At 41.6% G+C, this 20,308-nt stretch overlaps 1 protein-coding gene across 1 annotated transcript in view; it reads right to left on the bottom strand.

Annotated features, from left to right (window-relative positions):
• JMY (junction mediating and regulatory protein, p53 cofactor) overlaps positions 1-20,308 on the bottom strand; it is a 95,682-nt gene that overhangs the window by 33,297 nt on the left and 42,077 nt on the right. The window contains 2 exon segments of the mRNA XM_049769083.1: positions 12,780-12,949; positions 14,817-14,967. Of these exon segments, the coding sequence (XP_049625040.1) occupies positions 12,780-12,949; positions 14,817-14,967 (321 nt within the window).

The following is a 20,308-nucleotide window of genomic DNA, read 5'->3' as shown; positions in this document are numbered from 1 at the left end:
CAGCGGGCAAGGCATGCTTCCTTTGCATGTGGCCAACCCAGTTTTTATTGCCAATACTACAGAAATAAGAAAGATACCTGAGAAGTCAAAAGTCGGCCCTAAACTATGCTAGGTGTAGTATCATGAGGTTATAAACTACATTTCCTAATTTTTCTGCATTAGGAAATGTTATGAGTGACAATAAATGTAGATACTCTAAATGGTTCATGGAGAGGAATGCTGACATAATGAAACACTGCTTTGTCCTAAGTCACAAAATATAGATATGAGTGATCCCTTTCTTGAGATCCCCAGTCTCAGTGTAATAAACAGCCCTTTACAAATTATCTTGGGTCTGATGTTGAGCTATGCAAACTCAGACACACAAAACATCTTCCCCTATCTGCATCTACTCTGTGAGCACATTAGAAAGGTCAAATATTCTCTAGCTGGGAAATTATAATCAGCTAAATTAAAAATCTTGGTGTAAGTCAGGCTAAAATCTCAACCTTGTAACACTTAAGTCAAGGTCCAATCTATTGGTTCCTTTTTCACTAACTCCCATTTATTCCAAATGAAGTTACTATTCATCTGCTATGTGACACTGTACTGAGGTTTCCCCAAGCATTCTCTAAATTTGTCTCTGTGGTCCAATACTTTGGCTAGAGAAAGAAGTTGAAAGCTTACTAATGACATATTTTCACATTGTCAGCAAGTGCCAAGTAGAGTAAAACTTTGATTCCTATCAGAGTCCCCATATGCTTTAAAACACTTGAGATGCAGTGAAACCCCCCATCAATATCAAATATTAAAATGACAAAGGAAGCAAATATTTTACAAGTGACCTAAGCCACAATTTTCTAGCCAGACAAAGTAGTACAGTCAAGGAATTTATTAAATCCCAGGCTTTAAAGAATAATAGGGCAATGACTGTCTCGGAAAAAGTAAAGGTTAAAAAAAGAAGTAAAGGGGGGCCCGGAGAGATAGCACAGCGGCTTGCAAGCAGCCGATCCAGGACCAAAGGTGGTTGGTTCAAATCCCGGTGTCCCATATGGTCCCCCGTGCCTGCCAGGAGCTATTTCTGAGCAGACAGCCAGGAGTAACCCCTGAGCAATGCCGGGTGTGGCCCAAAAAACAAAAAAACAAACAAACAAACAAAAAAAAGTAAAGGGGGGACCAGAATGATAGTACCCAGGGGTAAGGTGTTTGCCTTGTATGCAGCCAACCTAGGTTCGATCCCCCGCATCCCATATGGTCCCCTAAGCCTGCCAGGAGCAATTTCTGAGTGCAGAGCCAGGAGTAACCCCTGAGCACTGCTGGTTATGACCCCAAAACAAACAAAAAAGTAAAGGACTAAAGTGACGGTATAGGGATTAATATACTTGAATTGCAAGTTGCTAACTGAGGTTTGATCCTCGCTTTACATATGATTCCCAAAGCATAACAAGGGATGGTCCATGAGCAGAGCCAGTAGTAAGCCCTGAGTACTGCTGAGTATATGTCCCAAAAACAAACACCTCTGCCCTCCAAATGACCAGAGTGGAGAGGGCTTTACTAGGTAAGTAAAATAGAAAGAATTAAGAAAATTAGAGGTAGGGTTGAAGAGACAGCATGGCAGTAGTAGGGCATTTGCCTTGCACACAGCCGACCCGGGACAGAAGGTAGTTCTAATCCCGGCATCCCACATGGTCCCCCGTGCCTGCCAAGAGCAATTTCTGAGCACAGAGCCAGGAGTACCCCTGAGTAATGCAGGGTGTGATCCAAAATAAAAAGAAAAAAATTAGAAGGATGGGAGTGAGAGACTGTACAAGTTGGAAGGCCATTTGCACTGCACACAACCCACCCCAGGTTCAATCTCCAACACTCCATATAGTTCCCCAAATACTGCCAGGAATAACCCTTGAGTGTATAGCCAAGAGAAGGAAGCCATGAGCACTGTTGGATGTGGTCCCAAAACTAAAAGAGATCAGAGACAGCTCTAGAATGATAGTACAGGATATAGGGTACTTGTCTTGCACAAAACTAACCTGAGTTTGACCATGAGCATTCCATAAGGTCCCCAAGTACCGCCAGGAGAGATTCCTGAGTGCAGAGCCAGGAGTAACCCTTGAGTATTGTCAGGTGTGGCCCAAAAAGCAGGTAGTTACAACGAATAGCAACGCCTACTAGATACTAAGTGCATAACCATGGTGGTATACTGCAAATGTTCAGAAAATACTTAATAATTGTTGAGAGAATATGACCGTAATTTAACAATACAGTTTTGGGAAAAAGTCAAAATAATGAAATAAAAGAAATTGCTTAAGGAATGGTACACATTCTAGTGGCTTGTAAATTCCCAGAAAAGATCTCAAAAACGCTCTCGATCCTCTCTTGAGCTGGAGGCTAGCTCTAGCTGGCATGGGGTTGGAGGAGACCCCATGTGGAAGGCCTTCTCCCTAACTTGGGTGCGCTGGGAGCCTATCAAGGCTCCCAGCCTTCCCCTCTTCTGCCCCCGGCCTCCAGGCCTTCTTGGGTGGCAGCCCAGGCGGCCAGACAAGGTGGGTGTCGGAGGGGTCCCTCCTGGATGGGGTCCCAAGCTTTCCCCGCCCTTCCCTCAGCTCTAGGGAGGGAAGGGCACGGGGTGTAGGGCGGGCAGATCCTGGCTTCCGGCTCTCTCTCGATCCTCTCTTGAGCTGGAGGCTAGCTCTAGCCGGCATGGGGTTGGGGGAGACCCCATGTGGAAGGCCTTCTCCCTAATTTGGGTGTGCTGGGAGCCTTGATAGGCTCCCAGCCTTCCCCTCTTCTGCCCCAGCCTTCCCCTCTTCTGCCCCCGGCCTCCAGGCCTTCTGGGGTGGCAGCCCAGATGGCCAGACAAGGTGGGTGTCGGGGGGTCCCAAGCTTTCCCCGCCCTTCCCTCAGCTCTAGGGAGGGAAGGGCAAGGGGTGTAGGGCGGGCAGATCCTGGCTTCCAGCTCTCTCTCGATCCTCTCTTGAGCTGGAGGCTAGCTCTAGCCGGCATGGGGTTGGGGGAGACCCCTTGTGGAAGTTCTCCCTAACTTGGGTGCGCTGGGAGCCTTAATAGGCTCCCAGCCTTCCCCTCTTCTGCCCCCAGCCTCCAGGCCTTCTGGGGTGGCAGCCCAGGCGGCCAGACAAGGTAGGTGTCGGGGGGTTCCTCCTGAATGGTTGGTCTTAACTTGGGGTGTGCTGAGATTTGCTCGGTTGCGCTAAGTTTGTCACTGACAACTTCTGACCACTCTGCACTTCTTGTATTAAGAGTATTCCTTATCTTTATGTTATGTTTTGCATATCCAGAATGTCCATTTTGTATTCTGCCCTTTTCTACACCCCTTCAAAGCTCATTTTTACTCCTTAACTGTCTCACCCAAACATCACTAACCCACATTACTCTTTTTAACTTCAGTATTGCACAATCCTAATCACAGACCTAAGCCGTGCATTGTGTGTTAACAACCCTGAACTGTTTCAAAAGACATAAAATGGACACGTATGTCTTTAGAGTATTTTGTTTTTCCCCGACAACTATAAGTCTTACTAAATATTCTCTTATACAATGACGATTCTAACCACTTTTTATCTTCTCTTTATGAACTGTTCAACAATGAATTTTGGTGAAAGAGTCCCCCAGTTTAATGCTTATGATTGAACCATGTCATGGGGATATTTGGACTTGTTCTTATGTCCCCCATATGCACCAATAACGCCATGTGGCATTGCTCCTTTTTTGCATAGGCACATTAAAATGAGAAAATACTATACATACAAATAAGATCCTATCTAATAGAGATTGGAATACACAAATCTTGTAGTGCAAAGGGACCTTACACTCTGAACATTGACATAATGACCTGGCACAGACCTCAGAAGGGCATTTTCCATTCACACCTGAACCAGGGAAGCCATCCATGAAACATCTAGGTTTGTCTATAACATCACCTGGAAGCAATCCTCTACCAGGGAAGACCCTACCACTGCTCAGACATCGACCTGCTCAAAAGAGACTTCCCTTAACACTGAGAAGACTTAACAACAACGACCTGCTTACAGGACAGGGCTTCCTGCATTGCCCTTTAATGGTGAGGTGAAACAAGCAGACGCTCCACATCATGACTTCAATGTAGGATATGCAGATTCCAGGATCTTTAATACAGAAACATGATACCAACAACAGAGACTGTGAAAAGTGTGTTGGCACTACAGACAATGGCTTGGATTGGACAATAACTTGCCTGGAGCCTAGAGTTGATCTTATGCCAGGAAACTTCAGGGGTAGGATCTCTTTGTATTTAGGCCAAGGTTATTCCTTTCCATGCCTCTCATATTTTGGTGGGCCTATGCAAACAACAATTGCCACTCTAATACTGTTTTTACTGTGCTCCTTTGACTCTAATCCTTAAAAAAAAAAAACCACTTAAAAATTGAGGTTAAGGGGCCGGGCGGTGGCGCTGGAGGTAAGGTGCCTGCCTTGCCTGCGCTAGCCTAGGACGGACCGCGGTTCGATCCCCCGGCGTCCCATATGGGCGGTGGCGCTGGAGGTAAGGTGCCTGCCTTGCCTGCGCTAGCCTAGGACGGACCGCGGTTCGATCCCCCGGCGTCCCATATGGTCCCCCAAGAAGCCAGGAGCAACTTCTGAGCGCATAGCCAGGAGTAACCCCTGAGCGTCACAGGGTGTGGCCCAAAAACAAAAAAAAAAAAAAAAAAAATTGAGGTTAACTTAAGCTAATATGCATGTACATGGAAATGTAAAAAATACTATGCCTCTAATGTTTAAGGAGTTACATAAGTTTTATGGCTTTAGACTGCCTTGTGTGCTGTTAAGAAATATTATAATGTGTTACAATCTGGGGACTTGAGTGACAAAGTAATTGTACGTGGATTCTGTTTTATTTATCTTAACGTTCTTTGGCTGAAAGTTCAAAGTTAAGATATCAGCAAGGGGACTTCTGAGAATTATGTTATGGGTGATTGTCCTTCCACTGTAACTTTACCTTGTCCTCTTTCTTTGCATCTTTGTTCTCATAATTCAAAATAAAAAAAATTAAAAAAAAAATCTCAAAAACAATAAGAACAAAATAATTATCAAATTTGAAACTGGATGGGAATGATTGAAATTATCTAAGACAAGAAAGTATATTCATCTATTTTTAGAACTTTCAGTCAAAGAAATGTGAACAGTTTTCTGGTTAAGTAACTGTTAACCAGAAAATACGGTTAACTTAATGTAACATTCCATAAATTACTTCAGATATAACTTCTTTCCATGATTTGATTCTTGGTGTTATCTTTATCAATTTCTCTCCACTAATAACTATGAGGGCAATCTCTTTTCATTAGTATTCCTGACCTTAGTGGGGCAGGCGCGGTGGCGATAGAGGTAAGGCCTTGCAAATGCTAGCCTAGGATGGATCAGAGTTCCGTCCCCCAAGCCAGGAGCGATTTCTGAGCGCATAACAGTGTCAACGGGTGTGGCCACCACCCCAAAAATAATAATAATTCTGACCTTAATAGTATTTTTAATTTTATTTTATTTGTAGCCTTGTATGATATGTTATTTAATCAAGTGAGATCTGAAAGTGAATATGTACTTAAGTGAGAATGTGTTTTTTAAAATCTGGAGGAAGAAGACAATTTGGATGAAAGAGAATCTACAACAAATTCAACTGAGTTAAAAAGATCCTGCTGGGGCCGGAGAGATAGCACATAGCACAGAAGCTTTTGCCTTGCAAGTAGCCGATCGAAGACCTAAGGGGGTTGGTTTGAATCCCGTCGTCCCATATGGTCCCACGTGCCTGCCAGGAGCTATTTCTGAGCAGATACCTAGGAGTAACCCCTGAGCACCACCAGGTGTGGCCCCAAAACCAAAATAAATAAATAAATACCCTGCTAAGGGCTGAAACAATAGTATAGCAGGTGGAGTACTTACCTATCTTTTTCCTTTTTTCTTTTTTTTTTGGTTTTTGGGCCACACCCGTTTGACGCTCAGGGGTTACTCCTGAAATCGCCCCTGGCTTGGCGGGACCATATGGGATGCCAAGGGATCGAACCACTGTCCGTCCTACGCTAGCACTTGCAAGGCAGACACCTTACCTCTAGCGCCACCTTCCCAGCCCCGGAGTACTTACCTTTCACATGCCTAACAAAGGTTCTATACCCAGCACCTCATATAATCCCTTGAGCCTGCCAGGAGTGATATGTTAGTATGAAGCCAGATATGGTTCAAAAAGCCAAAAAGACCTTTGTGTTTTGAAGGATTTTGATGGCGAAATCTATATATACATAAAAAATCTGGGATCTGAGGTTCACAAACAGCTGATCTGTGAGTCTCCAATATTGGCAGACAAAACTGTGTTGATCTGAGAAAGATATAAACTTATCTCTTATTTGAAATAAATAAACTTTCAAAGTCCAAACACTGCATGAGTCTTATAACCTAAAAGGGTAGAATGACTATAATCACATAATCAAGACTTGATGGGCCAGGAAACAATGAGTAGGGTGCTTGTTTTATATATGGCTGACCTATTCAGAGTACCATATATCACTACCTGGGCATAGCCAGTTATGCAGGTGTGATACAAAGACAAAACAAAAATACTCAAATATTTAATTAAAAATTTTTTGATTACGGACAGTGGGCAAAAATCACTCCCAGCGGGGCAAAGGACCCATATGTGGTACCAGGCATTGATCCCAATCAATGCACGCAGCTGACCCAGGATGGATCACGATTCAATCCCCTGGCGTCCCATACGGTCCCCCAAACTAGGAGCGATTTCTGAGTGCATAACTAGGAGTAACCCCTTAGTATCATTGGGTGTGGCCCAAAACATCTTCCAAGAGAGGCCAAAGAGATAACACAGCAGTAGAGCATTTGCCTTGCACACACCTGATCCAACTGATCCAAGACAGACAGTGGTTTGAATCCCAGCATCCCATATGATCCCCGAGCCTAACCAAAGGGATTTCTGAGTGCAGATCTAGAAGTAACCCGAGGGCTGCCAGGTGTGACTCAAAAAAAAAAAAAAAAAAAAAAGTAAGAGATTAAGGGGAATGGAATAGTTCTTACACTATGTGTACTTTAAAGATCAGGTAGAATGTTGTACTTAATATTTTAGTGTCAACTGAGAAACTTTGTCACAAGTTCAGCATAGATATTTACTAAATATTACCATTTAAAATTCAGGGTTGGGGAGATAGCTCAAACGGAAGAACACATGCCTAGCTGAGATTGATCTCAAAACTTGGCAGGACAGGGTGTGTGTAGATGGGGAGGGGGGGGGAGGAGGAAAGGGACGGAGAGGATATTTAATGCTTTAAAGAGACACAACTTATCAGCACTTAAAGAATCTCCTATAATTAAAATCACAAGGTAGAAATGTATCATAATGTTCACCCTGGCAATGTATTTGTTTAGGGTAGGTCTGCCCTTTATCTTTTTTCTTTTTTGGTTTTCGGATCATAACCGGGTTGCAGTGCTCAGGGGCTATTCTTGGCTTTGCACTCAGAAATCACCCCTGGCAGGCTTGGAGAACCATATGGGATGCCGGATTTGAACCACCATCTATCCTGGATCGGTTGTGTGCAAGGCAAATGCCCTACCACTGTGTTATCTCTCCAGCCCCACGTCTGCTATTTTTCATGAGTAATGTGGTCACAATAAATTAATGCTAAAAAACCTGGCAAAGTACATCATCACAGATGTATGTAAAACACAATGAACATATTTATATGCATAACAAGTACAAGCCCGGTATAAATGAATGACAGTTAAAAAGTTCCAAGACAGGGCCCGGAGAGATAGCACAGCGGTGTGTGCCTTGCAAGCAGCCGATCCAGGACTAAAGGTGGCTGGTTCAAATCCCGGTGTCTCATATGGTCCCCTGTGCCTGCCAGGAGCTATTTCTGAGCAGATAGCCAGGAGTAACCCCTGAGCACTGCCAGGTGTGACCCAAAAACCCAAAAAAAATAAGTTCCAAAACAGGCCAACTTTCAACTTTACCCCTCACAATAGCAGTAAATAAGAAAATATAAGAGGAAAATAAAAATCACTTAAAATCCACTCTTTTTTTTAAATTGGGGGATGAAGTCTCCCAAGAAGTGAAAGGGGGGTTTGAGGACGGTCACACCTGAGGTACTCAGTGAAGTGCTGCTCATCCCCTAAGATGTTGCTCAGGGGGACACCAAGTGGTGAAAGGAATCAAACTCAGAGCATCTGCATGCAAAAAAAGTACTCCATCCCTTTGGCTTACCCCCCCAGTCAAGATACTTCCCTTCTCATAGCCATAACAAATTATCTCATATACAAAAGTTCAAATAAACAAAAACAAACAAACAAACAGACAAACAAAAAAGGAGCCCGGAGAGATAGCACAGCGGCGTTTGCCTTGCAAGCAGCCAATTCAGGACCAAGGGTGGTTGGTTCGAATCCCGGTGTCCCATATGGTCCCCTGTGCCTGCCAGGCGCTATTTCTGAGCAGACAGCCAGGAGTAACCCCTGAGCATCGCCGGGTGTGGCCCAAAAACAAACAAACAAAAACAAACAAACAAAAGTTCAAATAAGAATAGAATCATATGCTTTTAAAATGTCAACAAGGACCGTACTTTCTTCAACAAAAAACAGGTTAATAAAACTATTTTACATAAAGGCATATTAACAAAAGCAAAGACATTTTTTATTCTACAGATATTAAAATACAATATTTTCACAGATATAAATTCTAAAAAAATATAGCTGTTCCATGACACTGGAGCAAATACTTGGAAATCATATTTGATAAAACATGTGGGATATATAAAGATCTCTTTAAACTCAGAGAAGTATTAGTGATGCGGAGAAAGATACAGAGAAATTAGATAGGTAATCTGAAAAATAATATGGACAGTTTCTCAAAAACAGATGTTTCAGTCCTGCTAGATATGTACCAAGATAAACAGTATGTCCACATAAAAAGTTGCATATTAATAGATCGCAGTATCATCTGTAATAGCTTCAATAGTAGAAAGAACAGCAAAAGTTCAACTGGTTAATGCATGTTAAATGACTATAAAATAGAATATCATTAGATTTAAAAAAAATAATGGAAGCAAGTACAACATGGGTAAGTATTATATGTGCTAAATTTAAGAACAAAAATTTGGGCCCGGAGAGATAGCATAGTGGCGTTTGCCTTGCAAGCAGAACCAAAGGTGGTAGGTTCGAATCCCGGTGTCCCATATGGTCCCCCATGCCTGGCAGGAGCTATTTCTGAGCAGACAACCAGGAGTAACCCCTGAGCACCACTGGGTGTGGCCCAAAAAAAACAAAAACAAACAAACAAAAAAATTCTCCACATTCTATTATCCCATGTATATGAAATGTGTGCACTATCATATTTATTAATATAAAATGAGAAAGGAAATGGAACTGGGACTGAGGAAAGTCAGTGGGAAATGGGAAATAACTGTAAATAATCTTAGATTTCTTTTTTAGGTGATAAAAACTTTCTCACACCGATGGCTACTTATAAATGGTTGCTTTCCCTAACCCATCTCCTACTACTTCTCCAGATAACAAGGCTAAATTAAGTGGTTCTTCCTGCCCTTTCTGGAACTCTTGGAAAATAACAGTTCTGTGTGGCCCTCTGATCAAACTGAGCATTTTTCAAACAGCATGTTTTTTATTATTAAAATGCAACTTTTTTTTTAGGTGTCAGAAGCAGCTTTAATAAATTAGCTAATGTTAACATATCTAATAATGGTTTCACTAACTTTTTTCAATAAAAGTATTCTTTAATTTTAATATTTTATTATTTTTTGGACCAGCCCTGGACATGCTGTGGGCTACTCCCAGCTCTATTAGGGAAATTAGGCATTTTGGGGGTCATATGGAGCTCCTGAATACAAAGTATGAATATCATTGAGCTACATTGAAACCCAAACACAATCATGTATGTAATCAAGGTGTTTAAATTAAAAAAAAAAAAAGAAACAAACAAAAAAAAGAAAATTATCCAACTTGTTCAAGATATAGAAAAAGTTTTAAGGATCTCATTTTATTTAAAATACAACTTTTGTGCCTCCCCTCCCCTCCCCTCTCCTCTCCTCTCCTCTCCTCTCCCCTCCCCTCCCCTCCCCTCCTCTCCTCTCCCCTCCCCTCCCCTCTCCTCCTCTCTGTCTCCCCTCTATCTCTGTCTCTGTCTCCCCTCTATCTCTGTCTCTGTCTCCCCTCTCTTTGTCTCTGTCTCTGTCTCCCCTCTCTCTGTCTTCCTTATCTATGTGAAGAAAAGAAAAAAAAAATACAACTTTTGTATGGAAGAGGAGGCAGAATTTTACATAAATCATCCACTGTAATTCCTAGGGAAAAATAAAGATGGGGCTGGAGAGATAGTATGAAGATAGGGAGTTTGCTTTGCATGCAGAAGAACAGTGGTTCGAATCCTGGCATCCCATTTGCTCTCTCGAGCCTGCCACAAGCGATTTCTGAGCATTGCCGGGTCTGACCCAAAAACCAAAAAAAAAAAAAAAAGTTACTGAATTATGTAATTAATATCTACATTAAGAATATTTGAGGGCCCGGAGAGATAGCACAGTGGCGTTTGCCTTGCAAGCAGCCGATCCAGGACCAAAGGTAGTTGGTTCGAATCCCGGAGTCCCATATGGTCCCCCGTGCCTGCCAGGAGCTATTTCTGAGCAGACAGCCAGGAGTCACCCCTGAGCACTGCCGGGTGTGGCCCAAAAACCAAAAAAAAAAAAAAAAAGAATATTTGAGTTGGCGCCGGAAAAAATAGCATGGAGGTAAGGCGTTTGCCTTGCATGGAAGTCAGTGGTTCGAATCTCGGCATCCCGGGCCTGCCAGGAGCGATTTCTAAGCAGAGCCAGGAGTAACCCCTGAGTGCTGCTGGGTGTGACCCAAAAACAAACAAACAAAAAATATTTGAGTTATACAGAACATCAAAAGACAGAAAGGGGAAGAGTTAAAGGGAAGAGTTTAAAAGTACCTTATCTTTTCTATGAACTATCTGGCCCACAAATTATTTATATTATGTGTACATATACAATATGCAAAAATTCAGATAATATACACATGACATGTTACTACTGTAATATGTGCCTGTGAACAGGTGCACATGGTGTGTGCATGCACCTAGGGTTAAATTAATGGCCTTGTCTATGATTCTCTAAAATTTGCCTCCTTTCTCTAGGCTTCAGAGTATAGCAAGGAAAAGGAAAGACACTGAGTGGAAGAGGAGAAACACAAATATGAAAGGATGGGGACATGGACCAAGAGGGCTCAGGTGCATTGGTGGTGTTAAGACATGACAGAACTAAATATCCTAGCCAGAGTCAACAACAATGAAATCTAAACTTTAGCAATCAAAACTTAAAATGGGCTTGTTAATGCTGGCAGGCTGGGTGGCAGGGGCTGGTGGTATGGGTTGCACTCTGGGAACATTGGTGGAGGGAGGTCGCACTGGTGGTGAGATTGGCCCTGAAACATTGTATGAATGAAACATTGTATGTATAAAACCCAACCACGAAGAACTTTATATATCACAATGGTTTTCGATATAACTTTTTTAAAAATTAGCCTCCTCGACATAAAGCAGAGTCAATAAAAATGTACCATGGGCCAAAGAGACAGAACAGCAGTTAAAGTGCTTAGCTTGCATGCAGCTGACCCAGGTTTAATCCCTGGCACCTCGTATGTTCCTATAAGCCCTCCAAAAATAATTCCTGAGAGCAAAGCTAGGAATAAATTGGGAGGGAGGAGGCAAGAAAATAAATTGTTCCTTGGGCCAGAGACACAGTGTGGTGGGTATAGCACTTGCATTGTACATGGCCCACACAGGTTGATCTGTAGCACAACATTAGGGATAGAAAAAAAGAGGAAGGCTATTAATATTCTTTTATTTTATTTTATTTTATTTGGTTTTTGGGCCACACCCAATGATGCTCAGGGGTTACTTCTGGCTATGCGCTCAGAAACTGCTCCTGGCTTGGGAGACCATATGGGACGCCGGGGATTGAACTCAGTCCATCCTGAATCAGTTGCATGCAAGGCGAAGCTCTACTGCTGTACTATCACTCCGGCCCCTGCCTATTACTATCTTTTATTCCAACAGAAATAAAATAAAAAGTTCTATACAGCATAGTCTGAGTGTGAAGTCTAATACTACTACTACCTTTGGATTTCCATTAAATTTCTCTGGGCAGAAAACTTAATGATCACAAAGCGTGGGCCTTCTAGAGCATTAAAATAAACAAAAACAAAAACACACATCTTTACTATTGGGATTTTGGGGCCACAACAGATGATGGTCAGGGCTTATTTATGGCTGAGCTCAAGGGACCTTATATGGTATCAGGGATAGAACCAGAGTTGGACATGTATATGGAAAACACTTGACCCCTGTACTGTCTCTATGCTCAGAAATGACTCCTGGCAAGTTCGGGGGACCATATGGGATGCCGGGATTCGAACCACCATCCTTCTGTATGCAAGGATAATGCCCTACCTTCATGCTATCTCTCCGGCCCCACCAAAAAAGTTTTAAACAGAGAAATGAAAAAAATTTTGCCATCCCCTACCCCCTCAAAATGTGCTGTTGCTGAGTCACGCTGTGATTTTGTGAAAATACCATGTCTAATCCAGGAATTAGTAGCAATTCAAATCATCATGAGGTCTTATTATTTCCTAGAGTGAAATAAGATTTACAATTGCCTGAAAAATCAGAAAAACAATGTTATACAAAGATAAAAAAAAAACAACTAATAAATCTTAAATATTTAACAATTTAGACATTTTTCTGATAGTTTTGTTACCTCCTCTTTTAGTGCATGCTTCTTCTGCTCCAAACAGATCTCTTTGGCTCTCATCATCTGTAGAGTTTCCTTAGAAACAGCATACTGGAGTTTTTCCATACGTTCAGCTGCTGCTGCCCATGATGCTTTACCAAATTTCTTCTGATCTGCTCGCATTCGATCATACACAGCTATTAATAAATTTTTTAAAAAAACATTATCACAAAAGCAGCAAGAAAATGAGACCTGGAAAATGAGATCACTGACCAAAAGATAAACACACAAAATCTTAGCTGTGGTTAAAATAACCTGTAAAAATCCTAAAACAAATTCAAGAGACTGGAGAGACAGAACAGCAGCAAGTGTTTACCCTTCGTGAGCCCAACCAAGATTTGATCCCTGCTTACTCTGTGTGGCATGGTTACCCAAGCCCACCAGGAAAATATCCCTAAATATAGAGCCAGAAGTAAATCCTTAGCATGGCCGAGTGTGCCACAACAAAATCAACATTAGACTTTGCTTATGCATTCAGAAAACAACTTTCGGGGGCTGGACTGGTAGTACATGGGGCAGGATTAGACCTCGGTTCAACACACCTGGTTTACCAACCCGGGTTGGTTCAACACCCCCTCTGTGCATCTCAGATGGTCCCTCAAGCCTGCCAGGAATAATTTCTAAGTGCAGAGTTAGGAGTAGCCCCCGAGTGCTGCTGGGTGTAGCCCAAAAACCAAAATAAACACCAACACCCTCAAAAAAATCTTTCCAAAGAAAAGGCTAAGAAAAGGTTAAAGATTAATTTTCAAGTTTTACAAATAATTCAACACATCAGTGTTAAAAATTTCAAGATGGGGGCCTGGAGAGATAGCACAGCAGTGTTTGCCTTGCAAGCAGCTGATCCAGGACCAAAGGTGGTTGGTTCGAATCCTGGTGTCCCATATGGTCCCCCGTGCCTGCCAGGAGCTATTTCTGAGCAGACAGCCAGGAGTAGCCCTTGAGCACCGCCGGGTGTGGCCCCCCCCAAAAAAAATCAAGATGGGGCCGGAGAGATAGCATGGAGGTAAGGCGTTTGCCTTTCATGCAGAAGGTCATCGGTTCGAATCCCGGCGTCCTATATGGTCCCCAGTGCCTGCCAGGAGGAATTTCTGAGCACAGAGCTAGGAGTAAACCCTGAGCACACCGGGATTTGAACTGATGACCTTCTGCATGAAAGGCAAACGCCTTACCTCCATGCTATCTCTCTGGACCCTCTATCTAAAAAGTGCATTGCTTTTATTTTTTTAAGATTGTTATGTGATGGGGGCCGGGCGGTGGCGCTGGAGGTAAGGTGCCTGCCTTGCCTGCGGTAGCCTAGGACAGACCGCGGTTCGATCCCCCCGGCGTCCCATATGGTCCCCCAAGAAGCCAGGAGCGACTTCTGAGCGCATAGCCAGGAGTAACCCCTGAGCGTCACAGGGTGTGGCCCAAAAACCAAAAACCAAAAAAAAAAAAAAAAGATTATGTGATTTTTATTTTTATTTTTATTTTTATTTTTTTTGGTTTTTGGGCCACACCCGGTGACGCTCAGGGGTTACTCCTGGCTATGCGCTCAGAAGTCGCTCCTGGCTTGGGGGACCATATGGGACGCCGGGGGATCGAACCGCGGTCCGTCCGAGGCTAGCGCAGGCAAGGCAGGCACCTTACCTTTAGCGCCACCGCCCGGCCCCTTTATTTTTATTTTTTAAGATTGTTATGTGGTTTTATTTCATTTTTTAATTTATCTTTGTAACACATAGATACAAAGCAATCCTCCTTAATAAAGTGACAATTGGTTTCACTCAGAACAATTTTAAAGTGCATCCCTTTTAATTAAATCATTAATTTTCAAAAATACACAAAATGGGAGTAGGGGAGAGGTTGGGCCACATTGTTCTTGTTCAAGGCTTACTGCTGGCTCAGGGATCACTGCTGGCAAGGACTGCAGGTTGCGCATGGGATACGTTACATATTAGTAGCAAAGGATTGGACCATGGTTGGCTGCACTCTACCCACTGTAATTATTTCTATAGCTAGGAAACCTACCTTTTTGTGCTTTAGCTGTTATTTCAAAATATTTGACAGTAAGGTCTTGAATAGATAGCACAGCCATGTGAGCTTTCCGCTGCCAATCGGCATCTTCTTTTTGAAGACTTTCAATTCTTCTGGGACCCAGATAATCATTCTCCATGGAAATCTTTAGAGAAAAAAAAATTTATTTATTCCTTAAACATTTATTAAAAACTTATGGCACTGTACTTAGTGCTAAATAAATGAGATTTTCCTTGCTCTGGAATAGAAACTGAACTTTACAAAACATGTGTCATATAATGTGGAAGGTATTTTAACATACATGCCTTTGTCCTTCTGCTGTTCTTCTTTTTCATTTTTACTTTGCCATATATAACAAAGAACATATAGAAAATGTTAAGCCTAATCATTTTTGCTGAAATAACAAGAATTATTTGTGCCAGTAAAATACTTATTAAATGAGATATCAAACTGAATACTGAGGGACTGGACACAAAGTCCAAAGGGAATAGGTACTTACCTTGTTTAGGGAAAACCCAGGTTTGATCCTGGGTACCAAATATATATAGCCCAAGCACCAATATGAATAAAGCCCTCTCGAGTACTCTAGGTATAACCCAAACCTTCACTCCAAAATAAGATTAAAAATATTACTGCAGAATTTGAATCATCTTGTTCTGCCTCATAAATTGCGGAGGAGGGAGAATGGATGGTACCAGGAGCAAACAGTCGTATGAACATTAAGTGGAAATAAAAAATGATCAGAACTTGGGGACAGAGCAGTGACACTAGAGGTAAGGCATCTGTCTTGCAAGTGCTAGCCTAGGACAGACCGTGGTTTGATCTCCCAGCGTCCCATATGATTCCCTCAAGCCAGAAGTGATTTCTGAGTGCATAGCCAAGAGTAACCCCTGACGGTCAAACAGGTGTGGTTCCCTCCCCACCCCCTGAAAAAATGATCAGATTTAAACACCAAACCCAAAGTCAACAACAGAATCTGATACCCAATCTACAACAAGCTATACACAGAGGACTTGTTACACTAGCATTCTAGGGGGCAAAGAGGGGAGATATGGGATGCATACTGAGAACAGGGATGGAGAGAGGATAACACTAGTGGTAGAAATGGCCTGGATTCATTGTCACTATGTACCTTAAATATTACTGTGAAAGATTTGTAATTCACTTTGGTCACAATAAAAATTATTTAAAAAAAAGAAAAAATACTATCTATTAAAAATTACATGAAAATATTTTTAAAAATAGAAACATCTGATGAATTATATAACAAGGATATCTGTGAAAGGAGATATACCAGGTAAAAGACCAAGACTTAACAAAGGAAAATCATCCCTGACTAATAATGCTTATGGTAAAACAGAGTAACAACCACAATCAATGAATCTTCCAGAATGAAGATAATTAATGTAGTTTAACAACAGTCTAACGCAGTATTTTTAGACCTTTGAACCAGAATGTGGGATGGTGATGGAAAACCATTATTAACAGAAGTGGCAATAACTTTTCTAAGAATAGGCAGGAAATTTCTGTGGATTGGCATAAGTGATTCAGGCAAATTCCTTTTGACTACTGATGTTCTTCACATCTTCAGTTCTGAGCTCAATTATTGTTTCATAGAATATTTCCCTAAACTCTCCTAAATTCTTCGGTGTAACATGCTTTTCTGTCACAATATTTGTCACTATCATATTCTGCATTATTTTCTGGACTTAATATTGACTTCTTCCCTTTTTTTCCAGAGAACACGTAAGATTTTATTTGCTTTTTACTAGCATGCCTGACTTGCATGTTTTAGGCAATCAAAAGTATTTCCTAGAGAAGTGTATAAAATACCAATTTCCATACAAGTTTTTTTGTTTTGTTTTGTTTTTGGGCCACACCCAGCAGTGCTCAGGGATTACTCCTGGCTGTCTGCTCAGAAATAGCTCCTGGCAAGCACAGGGGACCATATGGGACACCGGGATTCGAACCAACCACCTTTGGTCCTGGATTGGCTGCTTGCAAGGCAAACGCCGCTGTGCTTTTGCCATCTCTCCGTGCCCACAAGTTTTGTTTTTTGTTTTTTGTTTTTTTTAATTTTAAACACATGACAAGTAATTCAAGAAATTTGATACTATTGAGGAACAAAGAAGGTAGTACTAGAAAAAGACAAGTTTCAGGGTAGATCCTACAAAGAAGCTGTGCAAACTGAATGGTGACAATTTAAGAATTAACTGAAGGGATAAGCTAAAGTTGTTGCAAAGAAATGAAACTAGAATAAAAATAAAAAGAAACATATAAAGGGTTTACTCAATTTATAACCTAAATTGTCTAGAATGTTAAAAAAGGATTTGCTTTTGGTATTCGAAGGAATGGTTCCCTGGCACAAAGAAAAAGCATGTTTTGAAACCTGGTAAAGGAAAGTAGGAGGAGCCAGAGACATGCAAGAAAGGCATCACCCACCCAATCTGTCAGGAGTGATCCCTGACAGCAAAGCAGGAGTACCATATTTTCCGGCGTATAAGACGACTTTTGAAACAAAAAAAGGTCAACCGAAAATCGGGGGGAGGGGGGCGTCTTATACGCGGAGAATATCCCAAAAAATGTTTCAATATGCTACTAAACGAAAATCGTCTGAATATTGCCACAAAATGAATTTTCCAACTCAATCCTGCACCAATCACTGCCAGGCTGCTCAGACCGCTTCTCTAACTCAACCAATCCAAGCAGGCTTTTTATGCATGCAAATTAGACAATGTTCTGGACCGGAATCTACACTGTAAAAAGCCTGCTCAGATTGGCCAGAGTCAGAGAGGAAGTCTATTACAGTATAACCTTTGAACCTTTGCTTGTTGTGATTGGCTCACTGTGGAAGATACAGTTGCAGCACAGGAACATTCTGTCTTATACAGCAAATATAGGCCTAAACCTATGTTTTAACTGTAAAATTAGGGGGTCGTCTAAAACGCCCAGTTGTCTTATACGCCGGAAAATACGGTAAGCACTGAGCACAAGCAGGATGTGAAGGAAGGGAAGAAAGGAGGGACTCCAGCTTTAGGATCTCCATTTTCTTCCTAAAACCTAGATTCTTTACTGTGTTAACTTTTTTTTTTTAATCAACAAGGAAATATTTTTGGGTACGGAGCAGTGGTACAAGTGATAGGGTATTTACCTTGCATGAGCTAACTAGGATCGATCCCCTGGTGTCCCATATGGTCCCCCAAGCCAGGAGCTCATAGCCAGGAGTGAACCCTGAGCATCACCGGGTATGGTCCAACACAAACAAACAAAAAACAAGAAAATATCATGTTTGTAGAAGGAGCCAATTTATAACCCTCTATATAACCCTCTAACAACTGGTTTCCCCAATGATGTTTTATAAACATAAGCTCTCCTCCTGGGGGAGCTCTCTCCGTCTTGGATATGTAACAAAATTTGCATCAAAGATGTTTTAAGTTCTAGCTAGCAGCGTATAGTACTTATAGTACTTTGTTTTTTCGCAAATTCTATGTGTGATCCCAAGTTGTAGCTTTCAATAGAGATCCAAGAATATGGGGCCAGAGCGATAGCAAAGCGGTAGGGTGTTTGCCTTGCATACAGCTGACACAGGTCAGACCTGGACCTGGATTCGATTCCTGCATCCCATATGGTCCCCCCAAGCCAGGAGCAGATTTCTGAGCACATAGCCAGAAGTAACTCTAGTGTCACCAGGTGTGGCCAAAAAACCGAGGGGGGTGGAGAGGGGGGGGTGGGAGAGATGGACAGATGACGGACGGACGGACGGATGGACGGACAGAGAGACAGACAGACAGACAGACAGACAGACAGACAGACAGACAGAGTTACAAGTTAGGAACGGCTTTGAACTTATATTACATGGATATATATAGATATATATATATATAGATATATAGATATATATATATATAATAGAGAGAGAAAAAAGGTAAAGATGAATGGAGTAGAAGAAGGGTTAAAGAAAGAACACACATAGCCGTGCTTAGATGTAGGATGGAAACCACTAAAACTTAGTTAATAGTAATAATATTAATTAATCTACTAAAATTCAATTAAGATTTATTTGAAATTTAATTAGTATTAATTATAAACAATTAATATTTGGTTAATGGTTTCATTAACCAAATATTATAAACAAGATGTTACCAGGGTTAGTGTGGTCATGGTAAAATGGGCACACACAATATTCAAATGATGATGGTGAAGAAATACTTCTTTGGAAATTATTAAGCACATTACTTGACAAAAACGCTTTTTTTTTTTTTTGGTTTTTGAGTCACACCCAGAAATGCTCAGGGTTACTCCTGGCTTTATGTTCAGAAATCGCTCCTGGTAAGGCAAACGCCTTACCTCCATGCTATCTCTCCGGCCCCCATTTTTTAAATCCTTATTTAAGAATTTATTTCTGGGGGCCGAAGAGATGGCATGGAAGTAAGGTGTTTGCCTTGTATGCAGACGGATGGTGGTTCAAATCCCGGCACACCATATGGTCACCCGAGTCTGCCAGGAGCTATTTCTGAGTGTAGAGCCAGAAGTAACCCCTGAGCGCTGCCGGGTGTGACTCAAAAACCAAAAAAAAAAAAGTATTTATTTCTGACCCCAAATACCTTAGAGGTCAGAAATATAGCTCAATGAGCTTGAGAGCATGCTCTGCATTTAGGAGGTTCAGGCTAATGCCCAGAAGTACTACATAATCCTTTTGAGTGATCCCTAAACACAGCCAAAAGTACCTCCCAAACGTTGCCGAGTGTGCCGGTCCTACCTTCCCTATCAAAATAATAATAATAATAATAATGTCTTTAACAAAAATAACAATTAAAGCTATTAACTGCACAACAAATGAATTTAAAACAGGGGTCTCAAACTCATGGCACAGGCCGTTTGCAACCCTCCATACAACATTTTGTGGCCCTGCCCTACAAAAATCTTTTTTTGTTTTGTTTTGTTTTAGTTGTTTGGGTCACACCCCCAATGTTCAAGGCTTACTACTGACTTTGCACTCATGGATCACCCCAACTTTGCCTCCTGCGGCCCCCAGGTAAATTGAGTTTGAGACCCCTGATTTAAAATATCATATAAAGTAAAAGTATGCACATAAAAATGTAACTAAAATAATGCTTTATTAGAAATTTTAACAGAGATCTGATAGAAGACAGATCGAATTAAACATAATTTCAAGTACAATTATGTACTTGAACAAAACAATGGCCAGGCAGAGTGAGTAGGCACATATTTGATCAAGGCCCAATCTTTGATATCACACATGATCCCCAGAGTTACTACCAGGAGTGATTCTGAACATAACCAGGTGTGTCACACAATAGCACCCTACCACTTAAAAAAATCAAAAAAACACAAAACAAAAATCCTTATACTTTCCAGGTATAAGATATCTACTGCTTTAATCAGTAACAAGAAAATAAATGATTTTGTCTCTGTTTGGATTCAAGTCTGGTATCAACTCTTCAGGGTAATGACACATTATTCCA

The sequence above is a fragment of the Suncus etruscus genome, chromosome 2, assembly GCF_024139225.1.
Source record: "Suncus etruscus isolate mSunEtr1 chromosome 2, mSunEtr1.pri.cur, whole genome shotgun sequence".
NCBI lineage: Eukaryota > Metazoa > Chordata > Mammalia > Eulipotyphla > Soricidae > Suncus > Suncus etruscus.
This window is presented reverse-complemented; position numbering and strand designations above follow the sequence as displayed.